The sequence below is a fragment of the Pinus tabuliformis genome, chromosome 9, assembly GCF_031772625.1.
Source record: "Pinus tabuliformis cultivar Carrire ecotype Pingquan chromosome 9, CPIR1, whole genome shotgun sequence".
Taxonomy (NCBI): Eukaryota; Viridiplantae; Streptophyta; class Pinopsida; order Pinales; family Pinaceae; genus Pinus; species Pinus tabuliformis.
This window is the reverse complement of record NC_142307.1, coordinates 1119705023-1119721509: the sequence shown is the minus strand read 5'-3', so window position 1 is coordinate 1119721509 and position 16487 is coordinate 1119705023. Positions and strand designations below refer to the sequence as shown.

General features: G+C 39.7%; 1 protein-coding gene across 1 annotated transcript in view; it reads left to right on the top strand.

Moving 5' to 3' along the window:
- The window catches only part of LOC149152584 (ATP-dependent 6-phosphofructokinase 6-like), a 269302-nt gene that overhangs the window by 89023 nt on the left and 163792 nt on the right, over positions 1-16487 (top strand). The window contains exons 3-8 of the mRNA XM_089441164.1: positions 10683-10729; positions 10977-11016; positions 11160-11222; positions 11313-11450; positions 12096-12254; positions 12388-12441. Of these exons, the coding sequence (XP_089297290.1) occupies positions 10683-10729; positions 10977-11016; positions 11160-11222; positions 11313-11450; positions 12096-12254; positions 12388-12441 (501 nt within the window). The remainder of the gene's footprint in view (positions 1-10682; positions 10730-10976; positions 11017-11159; positions 11223-11312; positions 11451-12095; positions 12255-12387; positions 12442-16487) is intronic.

Genomic DNA, 16487 nt, shown 5'->3' with positions numbered 1-16487 from the left:
CGACATACTTCTTTTTTGAATGCATTTGAATTGATATGGTCTTCAAATTAATACATGTTGGCTATGGTTGGCGACTCCTTTGAATTGCTAAATTGATATGTATGGGTTGTGGTGACTTGGTTGCTTGAAATTGATATGGCATGTGGTGGCTCATTTCCTTCAATATGGGGATATACTTATTGGATATACTTATTGCCACAAGTCCTTTCCTTGTGGCAACATTGGGTAGGGCAGTTTTGGTCCCTTGTTTTATTTGATATGAGTTGTGTTGTCTCTGCACCTTGATTCTCTTTATTAGCTAGTCCAAACCTTGGAACATTAATAACAATCTATAAAACAAAAATTCTTTGGAAGAATAAAGAATGATAAGAATCACAACTTTAGAAAGTAAGAAAAGCTTTGTAGTTACAAAACGCCTTGTGTCATATGTGGTTGTTGATTCAAAGTTTTATTGAATCTTAACTTGGATTCGAATGCTTCTAGATTTAGAGATTTCGTTATCACGTTGATTCCATGTTGTAAAATTGATCATGCATAACGTGAGAGATAAACAAAATATATGAAATGAATATTTCGTTAAGGGTGGAGTCATGGAATACATTGATATCACCTCTTTTATTTGGCTAGTAGGTAGTTGCATGAGTAGTGACATATAATAAAATTAATTCTTATTCTAATTACATTTTGATCCTAAAGCCACTTATAAATGCTGATTTTGTAGCTTCAAAAGGTCTTTTGCATAAGTTTGGTGTCTTGGCATGTAGGAAAGAAATCATATTTAGGTGGTTGTTCAAGAGGAGCAACTAATATGATCTCCTTCTTAAGTTTTTAACATAGGAAAAAGTACGTTGATTAATTATTAACTAATGTTGACTTTGGGCTAATGTTTATATAAGGATAAATATTAAATTATTTAAGTGACTTAGATCTAATCTCCACCATTGATTTAAGAAGGCTGGGATTTAATATTAGCTGTTTATCACTTTGGATATTAGGGATTTGGCCCGTGGAGAATTATAAAGAGAACCTATGGGAGAGGATGAAGACACAATTCCTATTGTTGAGAGAGCGATTTTCTCAAGGAGTGAGACTCTAGGGCTGAAGAGGGGAAAATGTTTGCAACAAGGAAATTTGGGGGATGCTGAGTCTAGAAGAGGGAAGATCAACTGTTGAAGAGGAGAGCCGAATCTGGAGGGAGGTTGAATCATCCAACGACGGTTTTTTCTCAAGTGCATAGGGCTTGTATGCAAGGAGAAATATGGGTTGAGTTAGCTGGTGAAGGAATTCTCAGGGCTAAATTTTTAGGAGGGCCGAATTGCTTAAGGTCGATTTTCTAGAGGGTCCGATTTCCAGGGTCCAAGCAATTGTAATTTTTTCTGTGTATTCAATGTGGGTCTAGGCCCTAATTTTCTTGAGTAATTTAAATTGAAGGAAGATTGTTTTGGGCAGAATTTTTGTGCTGTAGTGTGATTGATTTTTCATATTATATTTTTGCTGCATTTTAATTGCTGAAAGTTTTTTTTTTTGGTTTCCCGGGGAGAAAAAATCGTAATTTCCATTAATTAGTGAAAATTACATGCTTTAAATGCCATATGCATATGCATGTATTGTGATCGTAGTCAACCGTGAAAAGTTTGTAAAAACAAAACTGTAAATTACTACAAAATGACCTTGTGATGGGTATACTGATGGCAGTTGATCATATACATATTAATTACATGTTTCAAAATTTCACCATTGGTGATTGCTGTTATGTTTGACAAAAAGATATAAACAAAAAGAAGCTGATAAAATTAGGGCCTGTCTGCCCTTTGTAGTTCTTGATCCATATATGGTCTATGGAAAAAGCGATAGGTCCACTCAGGTGAGTGCTCTGTAATCATCCATTCTCCTCGAGGACGATGCATTGCTTCTTTCAATAGCTTGTCCACACCTTCATTACGCTCCCTGTAAATATGAGTGCATGAGACATGATCAAAATGTGTTTTGAGAAATATAATATCATCCAAAATAGTTCTGAGTGTGTATGCATGGCATGTTGTTATGTTGTTGAACCAGTTTATAACTATCTTGGAGTCTCCATATATTTGTAAGTGTCTGCACTGTTTGTGTATTGCAAAGTATAAGAGGTGTCAGAGTGTGAGCAGCTCCGCAAAGTTATTTGTGCCCTCTCCCAACCCCATGCAGATGTGAAAGAAATGTGAATCAGTCAGATGTAGGATTATGCCTCCACCACAACCCTGTGCTTGTGTTGCACCATCGAAATAGGCCTAGGGGTGTTCTTTGTCTATGAATTCCTGTGTGATGTTCCGGGCCCTGATTGCATGTTCCTCTGCCGGGATTTCCAAGTAGCTCATACAGATTTTAGGAATGATCAATGGCCAGACTATATTTTCCCCCCTAAATATAATGTTGTTCCGGCACATCCATATGTACCAGCAGACCAATAGCGGCAGGTTCCGAGCTCTCAGCTCTGTTGATGATTCCCACCACCTTTTCCAGGCATTAGGAATATCGTCACCGCTCTAGGTATAAGGGATTTTTAGTGTATGAAGAACTTGAGCCCAGGTTTGTTGAGTTGTGGTACATGAGAGGAATAAATGGTGGTTCGATTCCTCCTCTGCATGGCATAAGACACACCAAGTCAGTCCTTGATATGCCCGTTTCCTGAGGTTTGCTCCTGAAGGTGTTTTGTCCATAATGATGTTCCACATCAGTAGTTGTGTGCGCGGAGGGGCTTTTAACTTCCATAGATGACTCCACCAACTCTCCAGTCTATCCGGCTTGTGGTCAGCATGTATGATATCATACCCCTCCTTAGGGGAGTAGTGCCCTTTCTTTGCAAAACCCCAGATCAGTTCATCCTCCTCGTCCCTTATGCGCACATGGGATTCTATTAATGCCTGCAAATAATTCCTCCACTACCTTTGCCATTGGTCCGGAATGTCCCATGCCTCCCCTGTTAGCCATGCTTGCTGATATATGGTTGTGTTGTGAGGGTCCCCAAGATGTGTGATGTAGTGCACTCCATTGAGGTTTAGCAGAGTAATCAGATCCGGTGGAAGCTGGTAGGAATTCCCACTGCCTATCCATGGATCGATCCCAATCCGGATAGACCCACCATTTCCAATCCTCCATATGAGGCCCCTCCTTATGATGGGAAGAGTGTTTATTACAGCCCTCCAGATTACTGATATGCCCTTCTTGTTCCATGAGGGTAGTCTTAGCCAATCCAAGGCAGAGCTCGGCCATATGTATTTGTGGGTGACCACCTCCGACCAAAGGCTCTTGTGCTTCAGGAGTAGCCAGCCAAGTTTTGCTGCCAGTGCCTGTGCGAAAGCAGGGAGATGTTTTAAGCCCCATCCTCCCCATTTTTTAGGAGTTGTGATCCTGCTCCATTTGACCCATGCATAGGGTTTTCCTTCTTTGTGACCCTTCCATAGAAAATGACAACAGACTCGTTGAATCCTATGTAGTATCCCTTGGGGGATCCAGGCCAGGGACATCCAAAAAACTGGGGTTGCTTCCAACACTACTTTTATGAGCACCAGTCTACTAGCTCTGGAGAGTAGTCAGTGGCTCCAATTATTTAATCTTTTTTCCACCTTTGCAATCAACCAGGTCCAGTCTGCAATTTTATATCCATCTGCTTTAATCCTGAAGCCCAAGTACTTCAATCCATCCTTCAGTGCCAAGATTTGATAGGGGAAATTTTGCAGTGCTAGTTGGGTTTCTTGTTGAGTGCAGTCAGAGAAAGATATTGTAGATTTATCCCCATTTATTTCCATTCCTGTGGCAACACTAAATAGCTTTAGTATCTCTGTGAGTGAAATGATGTCCTGTATGTTGAAGTTTCTAAGTTTACTTAGTTCCAAACCCTCCATGCACTTTATCTGATTTATTCCTACCTACTTGTTATTTTCCTTAACAAGTTATTTACAATGTAAATACTGAAAATAAACACTAGTGCATGCTCAACATATTACAGATCAACAACTAAAAGAAACAAGAACAAACACACCACATGACACCATTATTTTTGGACTAATGTCCTCGGAAAAACCCAATGCGGGAAAACTAGTGCAACTATCTGAGGGTTTTCTTAATAAGCAATATCAGAGTACAATCTGGGTGCCGAAACTAGCCTACCCAACAGAGTAGTTCCTTAGTAGTAATACCTATCCATTTCAGGCAAATCTATTAGCTGAAACCCAAGATAATACTTCTGGTAGCTACTTAGCGCCAATTTTTCCTTGAAACCCCAACGTCTGCCGAATTTGGACTGTGTCAGCCTCTCCTAGCCCATCGCTCGCCCTGCGTCAGCCTATCTTGGCCTGTGTCAGCACCAGTAGGCTCTGCGTCAGCTACGCTGGCACCTCTATTGCTCTGCGCAACACTTAGCTGCCTCTGCGTGGCCCTGCATGAGCACTGGCTGCTCCTGCGTCTCTCTCTCTGGCTGCTCTGCTGCTATCCTGACACTATCTTTGCCTCTCTGTCTCTCTGTACTCAATGCCCCTCAGCTGCTCTCCCGATCACTGATTCTATCTCTCTTAGAAAATCCTGCTCTAGAGGATAGAATGACTAATCACTTTGGTGTATTCTCCAAGTGACCCTCAAGCCTCCTCTTATACTTTTCCTATTGACATCTCAACGACCGAGATTAAGTCCCTAATCAACGACTAAGATTAGATCTGGCTTGATCCATGTCTTTTGGGGCATTCTAACACAGATTCATATTAATACACATTAATATTTTATTTTCCCTAAGTTTAGACTTAGGGACTCCATTAAAAATATTAATTATTTTAATATCTCCTGATCTGTGTAGAATTTGCCCAAACCCTTTCTGGGTATTGGAGATCTCATGTGCCCCAACCTCTCCACCAAATTTTGTGGCTATAGCACATCCGATGCTACCCCAAATCAACACTCCCTCTTAGCGAGGACTGTGCTCTAGCAATACTCCTCATTGAGTATTACTCTGATCATCCAGCATCGGTCCCTGTGCTGATGCTAGGCCTTCTTGCCCAACATCCTTTGCGCTGCTGCATCCTGTACTACTGCCCATGGTTTTGCCACTGCCACTGCTGCATCCGTAGGAAAACTCCCTCCACATCCGTGCTGCTACTGGTCCTTTCTCCCAGCACTGCACCTCCTCTCATCATGTTGCACCGTGCTGCCCACTGTTGCACTGCAACTCAGTTACTGAGAAGTAAGTAACTGATCTCCGACTCTGACCTCCCTGTTGGGCTACAGACACCCGCTGATGCTGAAGCTCCCTTTATTACTGACAAGTGCTCCCTCTCTGACCTTTGTGCTGTTGCAACAACTCCCTGCATCTCGAACCGTTGCACACCTCTCTGTGCCTTCCTGCACTGGTGCAACACTCCTGTGCCTCTCGCACTACTGCAGCCTGCTAGCTCCGCGCTGTCTCGGGACTGCTGCACTGTAGCTCTCTCTATCGCTCCATCTGCATCCGTCTCTTCCCGACTCAGCTAATCCTACTACTCTTCGGGGCTCCCGTAGCAAGGTCTAATCCAAGAGGCTGTGTACCTCGAGGATCCTTCCTCTCGTTGCCTGTAGTCCATTTGACTACAACTCAATGTCTCCTCACTTCCACTCAAGTGGCGTGTGTGCACTCATGGCACAATCATCGTTTGTCAAACTTCCTTCTCTGCCCGTGCTGGCGCTGCCTTAGTCTCGGAAGACTCTCCCTTACTCTTCTTCCTTGGACACTGGGTCGCATAATGACCCAGCTCCCCACAGTGGAAGCACTTGATCTTGAAGTGATCTTTCTTCTTCCGCTTTTCCTGCTTTCCCTCAAATGCTAGGGCCACATCCTCCTCCTCCTGCTTGACCTTGATCCCTTTGCGGCTGCTACTTGTCTTCGACTGTCGTCTGATCTCTTCCTAGCGAAGAGCTGCCCACATCTCGTCCCAAGGTGGGAGAGCCCCCCTGCCCAGGATACTCTGGACAAATACTTCCCAATCTTCTGAGATAGCATTCAGGGCTGTCCTCACCATAAGCTCCTGATTCGGTGTCGCTCCTATAGCAGTCAACTGGTCTCGGATCTCATTCAGTCCTCCGAGGAAGGTGTCAATCGATTGACCCTTCTTCATCTGATACGACCTCATCTGGTTCTCGAGCAACATTCTTCTTTGCACAGAAGTATGCTGATACAGCTTCTTGAGAGCCTCCCACATCTCAAATGTTGTTTCCTTCTCGGCTATATGTGGTACCACATGATCCTTGACCCTGTCAAGGATAATGCACTTGGCCCTCGCCATCGCCTCTTCGTACCTGTCATTATCATTGGGGTCGACTGGGACAACTATTACCTTCAAGGCGAAGTTCTTGACACGATTCCTGTCAAGCACTGATAAGATTCTGGCCTTCCAGACTGCGAAGTTCAATGCTCCGTCCAGTCTATCCTGGTCTCTTAACCCGTGTAGTGCCATGATGCTCCTTTAGTTCCCTCCTGGAAGTTCTATGTTCGACTCCTCTGAGTCTCTACTTCCCATCTGGAAGTTCTCTTCTGGACTCTCTCTGAGTCCTGATTTCCCTCCTGGAAATCCTTCTGACGCTGTCGAGATGCCCCCCACTCTGATCATCTTGTCCAACCGCACCACTGATCCGGGTTCCTCGGCTAGAAACCCTCGGTAGCAACTCCTCTGGCCTTGCTCTGTCAAGTATTGTTCTAACTACAGTACCTCACAAGTTCCACTCTGCAATATTCTCACAACCTTCTAAACCCCAGCAACCTGAAGGTGAGAGCTCCTAGGCTCTGTGCAATCCCAACACCACAAACCGACCTCCTCAGCCAACTGCGACAACCCTCCTAGCTATTGCGTGGCTCTGCGTGAGGCTTCTATTGCCTTCCTTCACCTCTGCGCTGCCTCTTCTCGGCTCATCCTTGTGCCTGCGTCACCCTTCCTTGTTGTTTCTCTGCTAGAAACAGCTTTTGTCATCTCGGGATAGCTATTTTCTGCTGCTATTGCTTCGCTCGGTTGATGTCCTTTAGTCCTCCTGTGATCTGCAATCATGCTCTGATACCATGTTGAAGTTTCTAAGTTTACTTAATTCAAAACCCTCCATGCACTTTATCTGATTTATTCCTACCTACTTGTTATTTTCCTTAATAGGTTATTTACAATGTAAATACTGAAAATAAACACTAGTGCATGCTCAACATATTGCAGATCAACAACTAAAAGAAACACGAACAAACACACCACATGACACCATTATTTTTGGACTAATGTCCCCAGAAAAACCCAATGCGGGAAAATTGGTGCAACTATTTGAGGGTTTTCTTATTAAGCAATATCAGAGTACAATCTGGGTGCCGAAACTGGTCTACCCAACAGAGAATTTCCTTAGCAGTAATACCTCTCCATTTCAGACAAATCTACTGGCTGAAACCCTAGATAATACTTCCGGTAGCTACTTAGCACCAATCTGCCCCTGAAACCCCAACGTCTGGCCAATCTAGACTGTGTCAGCCTCTCCTAGACCATCACTGACCCTGCGCCAACCTATCTTGGCTTGCGTTAGCCCCAGGAGGCCCTGCGTCAGCTCTCTAAGCCTCTGCGTCAGCTACGCTGGCCCCTCTGGTGATCTGCGCAACACTTCGCTGTCTCTGTGTGGCCCTGCGTGAGCACTGGCTGCTCTTATGTCTCTCTCTTTGGCTGCTCTGCTGCTATCCCGACACTATCTCTGCCTCTCTGTCTCTCTATACTCAATGCCCTTCCGCTGCTCTCCTGATCACTGATTCTATCTCTCTTAGCAAATCCCGCTCTAGAGAATAGAATGACTGATCACTCTGGTGTATTCTCCAAGTGACCCTAAAACCTCCTCTTATACTTTTCCTGTTGACATCTCAACGGCCGAGATTAAGTCCCTAAGCAACGAATAAGATTAGATCTGGCTTGATCCATGTCTTTTGGACCATTCTAACACAAATTCATATTAATACACATTAATATTTTATTATCCCTAAGTTTAGACTTAGGGACTCCATTAAAAATATTAATATTTTTAATATCTCTTGATCTGTTTAGAATTTGCCCAAACCCTTTCTGAGTATTGGAGATCTCATGTGCCCCAACCTCTCCACCAAATTTCGTTGCTAGAGATGGAGAAGGACTGGTCAACCAATTTATATTTTTTTCTACAGTAGAATTTTTATTTTATAGCAAGGGTTTTGTGGCTGAAATCGTTCTACGTTAGCCTGAAACCCGCTACGTCAGCCCTCTGGGTCAGCTTGAAACCCTCTGCGTCAGCTTGAAACCCTCTGCGTTAGCCTACTGAGGCTTTGCACAGCCTCTCTGGGCTTCTGCGTCACTCCTGCAGCCTCTGCGTGGATGACGCAAGCCCTTCTGGCTCTGCGCAATCTCTGCTGCCTCTGCGTGGCTTCCTCGGGCTCTGCGTCTGCCTCTTATGCGCTGATCTCCCATCTCTCTGTTCTGTATTTGCTGCCTCCTGACTGCTCTCCAGACCTTGTTCAATTTCTCAGCAAACCCCGCTGCAGAAATTGAACTGACTGGTCTCCCTCAGTGTGTTCTCCAAGTGTCCCTCAAGCCTCCTCTTATACTTTTTCTATTGACATCTCAACAACGGAGATCAAGTCCCTAATCAACGACTAAGATTAGATCTGGCTTGATCCATGTCTTTTGGACCATTCTAACACAGATTCATATTAATACACATTAATATTTTATTTTCCCTAAGATTAAACTTAGGGACTCCATTAAAAATATTAATTATTTTAATATCTCCTGATCTGTTTAGAATCTGCCCAAACTTTTTTTGGGTATTGGAGATCTCATGTGCCCCAACCTCTCCACCAAATTTCGTGGCTAGAGCACATCTGATGCTACCCCAAATCAACAATTATATTTCAGTTAGCTAACTTGGTCATGCAACCAAAAATGAAATTGTCATTATCCAATCTTATTGGAGAAATAAACTCAGGTCTGGTTTCTTCCAAATGATGTGTGAAACCAATTGGTTAAACAGTTTGTAGATTCCAGATTATTACCACAGGTTTATGTATGCGCAAAGGGATCATATCACAATGAAATCATCTTGAAAGCACAATGAAAATTTCTCATCAACAGAGTTATTAAAGTGTGTATACCATATTTACTTCATTAAGTGTCCAATATCATCCACGTGCTTTTCAATTATTCAACCATGAAAAGTTTGTTTAGCATATGAGTATATCCAATGACCACTTGATGTGAACACCATCAATACATGGTCATGTTCCCATTAGTTTATGTGTATTAGGTCATTCCATACACCATTGATGCAACATGAATATCGATATAAGCACAGTAGATTGTTGGTTGTGAGTTTGGATTAAGCAGCAATGTATCTAAGTTCCAAACTATGTTCATAAGCAGATTTCATGCCATATTGACATCAAAACTTAGCATGAAACTGAAAAAAACTTAAATATGAGTTGTCTTGCAGTATTCAGAACATATTCTGGGTCTGTATCAAATTTCATTATGTAAAGATTGTACCAGCCATCATGCAAATCATGGGAAGAGCATTTAATCCACAAAATAATAAGATTGTTCAAGCACTGATTAGCTCTTGTTTGAGTTTTAGATCTATTTTTCTGATTTAAAGTTGAAGCATGCAAGATCTGTTTGAAACCCTCTAGTTTATGAAATATTCCAGCCAACAAGGGGTTGGTGAGATAGACTAAATCATCTAGTCCTTCAGCCCCCTAGTGCATGGGTTTAGTTTATAGATGTGTTTAAGCCATAGATCTGGATTAGATTTCAAGAAATAAGTACTATATCTACTCTAAATCCATGACAAATGACAAATTCCAGTGATGAAAAAGAGCATGAATAAGACCAAACTACCAAGTCATTGGACTAATTATAGCACTGAGTTTGTCTACGGTAGTGTGTATTATGTAAATCAACTCAAAAGAAAGAATTTAAAACTTTTAGATCCAAGTTTTCTCTCCTCTTATGATGTTACTACAGCCAAACTAAGAGAGCAAACAAATTGACTTAGAATTGCAACAATGAAAGGAGATGATTTGCAAAAAAAATCATTCAAGTTAACCAACTAGATTTCAGATACGTGCTTCTGTTTCCCTGTACCATGCAACTGAGGTCAAGATATTATAAATCTAAACAATCATCATTTGTCCTTTCTAACTGAAGTAAGTCTGGAGTTTTAAATTCAGCCAGGCCTTTTGTTGGGCCTGGTTAAGATTTTGCTGGACGAGCTTCTAGCTATAGAAAATTAGTAATCAAATGGATTGGGACGACACTGTACAGTGATGCTACTTGTGGACCGTTTAGTATATTTATCACTGAACAGAAATGACGGTCAATAAATTTGTTTGGTAGTATGTTGTGCATTCATTACCATTGTTTGTGGTGCCGGTAAGTATTTGTCTCATGAAGCAAGTCAAAGAAGTAAAAAAATATCTACATAGACTGTTTGCTCAAAATACATGTGGAATTTGATGGACATATTAAGATTAACCAAGTTTGCTGTATGCTATGAATGGCAAATGTTTCATGGTCAATGAAGTTTCAGTTGATAATGTACCTCCTAGCTAGTGATGCTTATAAGGGTAACTGTTAGTGGGAGTTCTTTTGACCACTGCTTGTCTCATAGGATTTTTGTGGTTGGTTTCTTTTCTGCAGACATATCCAAACCCTTTGCAGGATAATCCTGCTTATTCATCTGTCATGTAAGAATCATTTACCTATATTTTGCATCTTGGCATTTCATTTTATCAAACATTGATGGACATTACTTCAAAATTATGTAGTGCAATACAGTCAATTTTTATTATGTAGATCGTTTGATCTTAATATATAGATTTATTGATGGATGTTAGATACAGATCAGAAGATCCAGACATAATGAGCTAAAACTGCATTGTTGCTTTTCGTTTTTGTTCCATGTTGCACTGATTCAATTTTGACTGTTTTCAGGCAATACTTTGTCAATCCTGATGATTTAGTTGCAAAGGATGTGAGTTATTGTGTTTATAATCCTTGATTTTTCAACTTTCCTGTGATTAGAGCAATGGTCTTTAACACTATTTCCTTTTTCTTCCCTGTTATTATTTGGGTCTATCTTAAACATCTAAAATCATAATTTTGCCCATGCTTCAGAATGTTGTGCGATTGAACAGCCCAAGAGGAGTTCACTTTCGTCGGGCAGGTCCTCGAGAATGGGTATGCAGAGTATATTCAAATAAATTTATTTTTATGAAATCAATAAGGATGATTTATTTTGATGTCTTGATAGTGCTTCTTTCTGAATAGGTGTACTTCGACTCAGATGAAGTGCGTGCTTGTGTGGTAACATGTGGTGGATTATGTCCGGGGCTGAATACTGTCATACGAGAAATTGTATGTGGATTATATAATATGTATGGAGTTCAAGAGATCATCGGGATTGAGGTGAGAGCATTATTTTTGCATAATGCTGCACACCTGCACACCTAATGTTATATGGCATGCCTGATTGGGAGTAGTGTTCCTGCCAAAATTTGAATTTCTTTATATCCTCATATATTATGCCTTCTTTCTTTCTTTGGACATAAGTGTACGCTAATCTTTCATTGAGGTTGCTTAGCAATGTACATTAAATTTATTAATATTGCAGTCGCACGTGTTTCAGAATATTCATAGAAGCTTTTACTTATTTTGAGTAAATTTTAAATAAAAATACAATGATTACACCTTGAAATTAGCTTTTTGTTCAACTCACAGACCTGCATCTCCTTATTATGACTTCCTATGGAGGTGAGATTGCTTATAAATCTTTTATTTCTTTGGTTCTACTATTTTCTAAACAATTTTGTGGTACTCTCATATATCTCTATATATATATATTATATATATATTTTCAAAGATTTTATAGCTCATAAGACAATTCCTATTTCTATTCCTTCATTCTTTTACAAGTTGGTCCTTCATGGCAGCATAATATTCATATAAAATTCTTTGGGTTTTTATGGTTGATATTGGTTGTCAAAAGATACCGATCTAAAACTATAAAGCTGGTCAAGCAATGTTCTCATGATTTCTTTTATTTTTATGCAGGGAGGATACAAAGGGTTTTATGCTCGCAATACCATTCCATTAACACCGAAGACTGTGAATGATATTCACAAACGTGGAGGCACTATTCTTGGCACTTCAAGGGGTGGTCATGAGACATCAAAAATAGTTGACAGTATTCAAGACCGTGGCATTAATCAGGTGTCCATTTTACAAATGAACATAGATACTGCTATCCTGTTGAGTCTTGTAGTTTCCTTTATTGAGGATATTATTTGTCATCTCTTACACAGAAACAATTGCTATTGTCTTGTTTTCTTTCTTCAAATAACAGGTTTATATAATTGGAGGGGATGGGACCCAAAGAGGAGCAGCTGTTATTTATGAGGTATCAACCTTAAATATTATGAATGGAAATAAAAATTAAATTATCTTAATGTTTAGTTCTTAGTCTATGTTTCTGTGTCCTGATAAACTTTACATGTTTCTGGCATATACCTTGATGCATTGTTTGTGTTTAAACTATTGATTTTTGGGTAGCTGCTTGAGGTATTCCCCAGCTACTCAAGTTGGCTGAATAAAAGAAAAATAAATTAAATTTAAATTAATTTTCTCTAAGTCAGCTCCAAAAGTTCAAGTCGGCTCAGCAAGGAGACATGCCCTGCAGCACATAAACTGAGCATTAAACAGAAATTATATATAGTTTATAAATAAATGATTGAATGGATGATTTACAGTGTGAGAGACCCTGGCTTAAATACAGCCCTAAGTACTTCTTGGTGCCCTTTGCCTTAATTAAACTAATAGTTACAGGAATACTCCTTCCTCCCAAAAAGATGCTTTGTCCTCAAAGCATACGTAACGACGTATGTTGTTGATGAAATGCTTCAGTCTCCCAAGAAACTTCTTCTTCTGGTAAGTCCTTCCACTTGATCAAGTATCCTTTGGTTGCTCGTGATCACAACTTCCATTCCTTGTTGGATATGACACCTTCTGGGTCTAGAATAACCCTTCCTTCGTCATCTAAAGTTGGAAGTGTTGTTTGTGCTGATTGATGCTCACCAAGTGTTTTTTTAAGGCAAGATACATGGAAAACGTTGTGAACACGACTTTTATCAGAAAGGCTTAAACTGTATGCTACTTGGCTGATCTTTTTGTTGATTTGGTACGGTCCATAAAATTTTGGTGCCATTTTGCTTTTTCTCTTTTGTTTTAAGGACAACTGCTTGTAAGGCTGGAGTTTAACAAATACCCACTCTCCAACTTCAAATTCTCTCACAGATCTATTTCGGTTAGCTTGCTACTTCATACGATTCCTTGCATTATTTAGTTTTTCTTTTAGAGTTTGAACGACTTTTTGGGTTTCTTCTAACTGGTTTTTAACAGCTAGAAGCTTCGTCTCAATGATAGGAGAGTCCTTCCATTTCGGAGGTTCGTAACCGTACAAAGCTTGAAAAGGAGCCATTTTCGCTGATGTGTGGTGATTGGAATTGTACCACGATTCAGCGAGATGTAACCACTGAACCCACTTATTTTGTTTGTCTGTAGCATAACAATGTAAGTAAGCTTCTAAACATTTATTGACAACCTCTGTTTAGCCATCTATTTGAGGATGGTAAGTTGAACTCATGTTGAGGTAGGTTCCTATATGTTTGAAGAATTCCTTCCAAAAATTACCTTTATATTTGGCATCTCTATCGCTCACAATGACCTTGGGATATACATGTAATTTGTAAACATTTTTGCAAAATATCTCAGTGATTTGTTTTCTGAGTCTGATTTCCTCATTGTAATAAAGTGAGCATACTTGATGAGTTTGTCGACTACTACAAGAATTTTATCTTTACCATCAGACACAAGTAAACCATCAATAAAGTCCATTGATATTTCCTTCCATTTTTGATTCGAGATGTTTAAGGGATGAAGTAATCCATGTGTCATAATACTTTCATTTTTATTCCTCTGGCATTTATTGCATTCTGCTACATATTTTTGAATATCATTACTCATCCCCTTCCAAAAGAATAACTGGTGTGCATTATAATAGGTTTTAAAGAATCCTACATGTCTGGTTGACAGTGAATCGTGCGACACTTTGAGAACCTTGTCTTTAAATTTGGAATTTGAATTCAAATAAATTCTTCCCTTGTACCACAAAATATCGTTCTTCCATTCAAATTTTGAATTTTGAGGCTGGTTATTGATTATGACACTTGTTTATGGATCTTTTGCATATTCACTTCGAATCTCATTAAGCCATTAGGGAACAATGACTGAAACTGCAAGTATTGGTGGTTATTCATCTTTTCTTGACAAAGCATCAACTACTATGCTATCTTTCCCTTTCTGTAGATAGTGTTTTCTGTTGGAGGAGATGCTCAAGACTATTATGATCTGTTCGTATTAAGAACTTATTTCTCAAGAGATATTGTCTCCATTTGGCTAATGCGTGCATAATAACAAGCATTTCCTTGTTGTATGTGGACTTGAGACGTTCTTGCTTATTGAGCTTCCTACTTTCAAATGTGATTGGGTGACCATCCTGCATTAGTAAGGCTCCTATGCCAAAACCCGAAGCATCACATTCAATTACAAATGGTTTTGAGAAGTTTGGAGTTTCCAATACAGGGGCATTAGATATAACTTCCTTCAAGTTTTCAAAACACTTTTCTGCTTCATCATTCCATCGAAATGAGTTTTTCTTTAGAAGGTTCGATAGGGGTGCGGTTATATGGGCATAGTGTTTAATAAATCTACGATAATACCCGGTTAATCCTAAGAATCCTCTTAGCTTGGAGATATTAACTGGTTTGGGCCATTCCCTTATAGCCTTGATTTTATTAGGATCTACTTTTACTCCTTCTTTGGATATTATATGTCTGAGATATTCTACTTCTTCCTTCCCAAAAGTGCATTTGGACTTCTTGGCACAGAACTGATGTTTTTCTAATACAGTAAGAACTTGTTCCAAATGTTGTAGATGTTTCTTCCAAGTTTTACTGTAAATTAAAATGTCATCAAAAAATACTAACACAAACTTCCTTAGATATGGACGAAATAGTTCATTCATGGTAGCTTGGAATGTTGCTGGTGCATTGGTTAAACCAAAAGGCATTACTTTAAACTTGTAATGACCTTTATGTGTTCAGAATGTAGTTTTTGCTACGTCTTCCAACCTTATTATGATTTGGTAATACCTTGACCTTAAGTCTAATTTTGAGAAGTATTTAGCGCCATGTAGTTCATCTAACATATCATCGATAAAAGGAATTGGAAACCTGTTTTTAATTGTTATTTTGTTTAGTCCTCGATAATCTACACATAATCTGAACGATCCATCTTTTTTTCGAACTAATACAACTGGGGCAGCATACGAACTTTTACTTTTTGTGATGATGCCACACTTTAAAAGATCTTGGACTAATCTCTCAATTTCGGTTTTTTGATGATGTGGATATCGATATGGTTTGATGTTGATGGGATTTGATCCTGCTTTGACTTCTATTGTATGCTCAATTTCTCTTTTAGGAGGCGTCTTCATCGGAAGGTCTTGGAATACTTTTTTGTGCTTTTGAATTAGTTCTTGGACTTCTGGTGCTTCTTCGTTGACTAGATTTGAAGTTAACATTTCTAATTGATGACACTGTACTACATAAGCTGGTGCTCCCTTCCGAATCATTTTCATCATCTGGGATGATGATATAGTTTGGTTCTTAGGTGGTTGGAACCCATATAATTTGTATTTCTGCCCTTAAAATTGAAATTTTATAAATTGCTTTTGATGGTTGGGAGAGTAAGTACCGAGGGTTTGTAGCCATTGGATACCTAAGATCACATCCACTCCTCCTAATGGTACTATGTAGAATGGAGATTCTAAATTAAAGTCTTGAATCTGCAATTTGACTTTATGGCATTTCCCTACCTTTTCAATTTTCTTACCATCAGCTACCATAACCTTCGTGTTGGGCATGGGAAATGAGAAAATGCTGAGTCTCTTCGCCATGGTTGAGTCCAAAAAATTGTGGGTGCTACCGTTATCAATCAGAACCATCACATTGTTCTTCTTGGTATGTCCTTTTAATTTTAATGTTCGGGGTTGTGATATACTTGTCATAGTTGATAATGATACTTGCGGAATGCTTTTGTCATCTAGTTCTAGAGAGAATTCTGGGGAATCTTCGATTTCTTCAACATCTGATTCATCACTGTTTGAATCATTAGTTGCTTCACATTTATACAAGTGTTTGGTCTCTTTTCCTCTAGCACACCTATGTTTAGGGTCCCATTTTTTGCCACAACGTTTGCACTTGCCTTCTTTCATTCTTTGTATTTCCACGATAGTTTTTCTCCTTAACGAAGATGTGGTGGAACATATGTTTGCGACTTGGGAAAATATTCGTCTCAAATATACTCTTTCAACCTTCGGCCACTGCA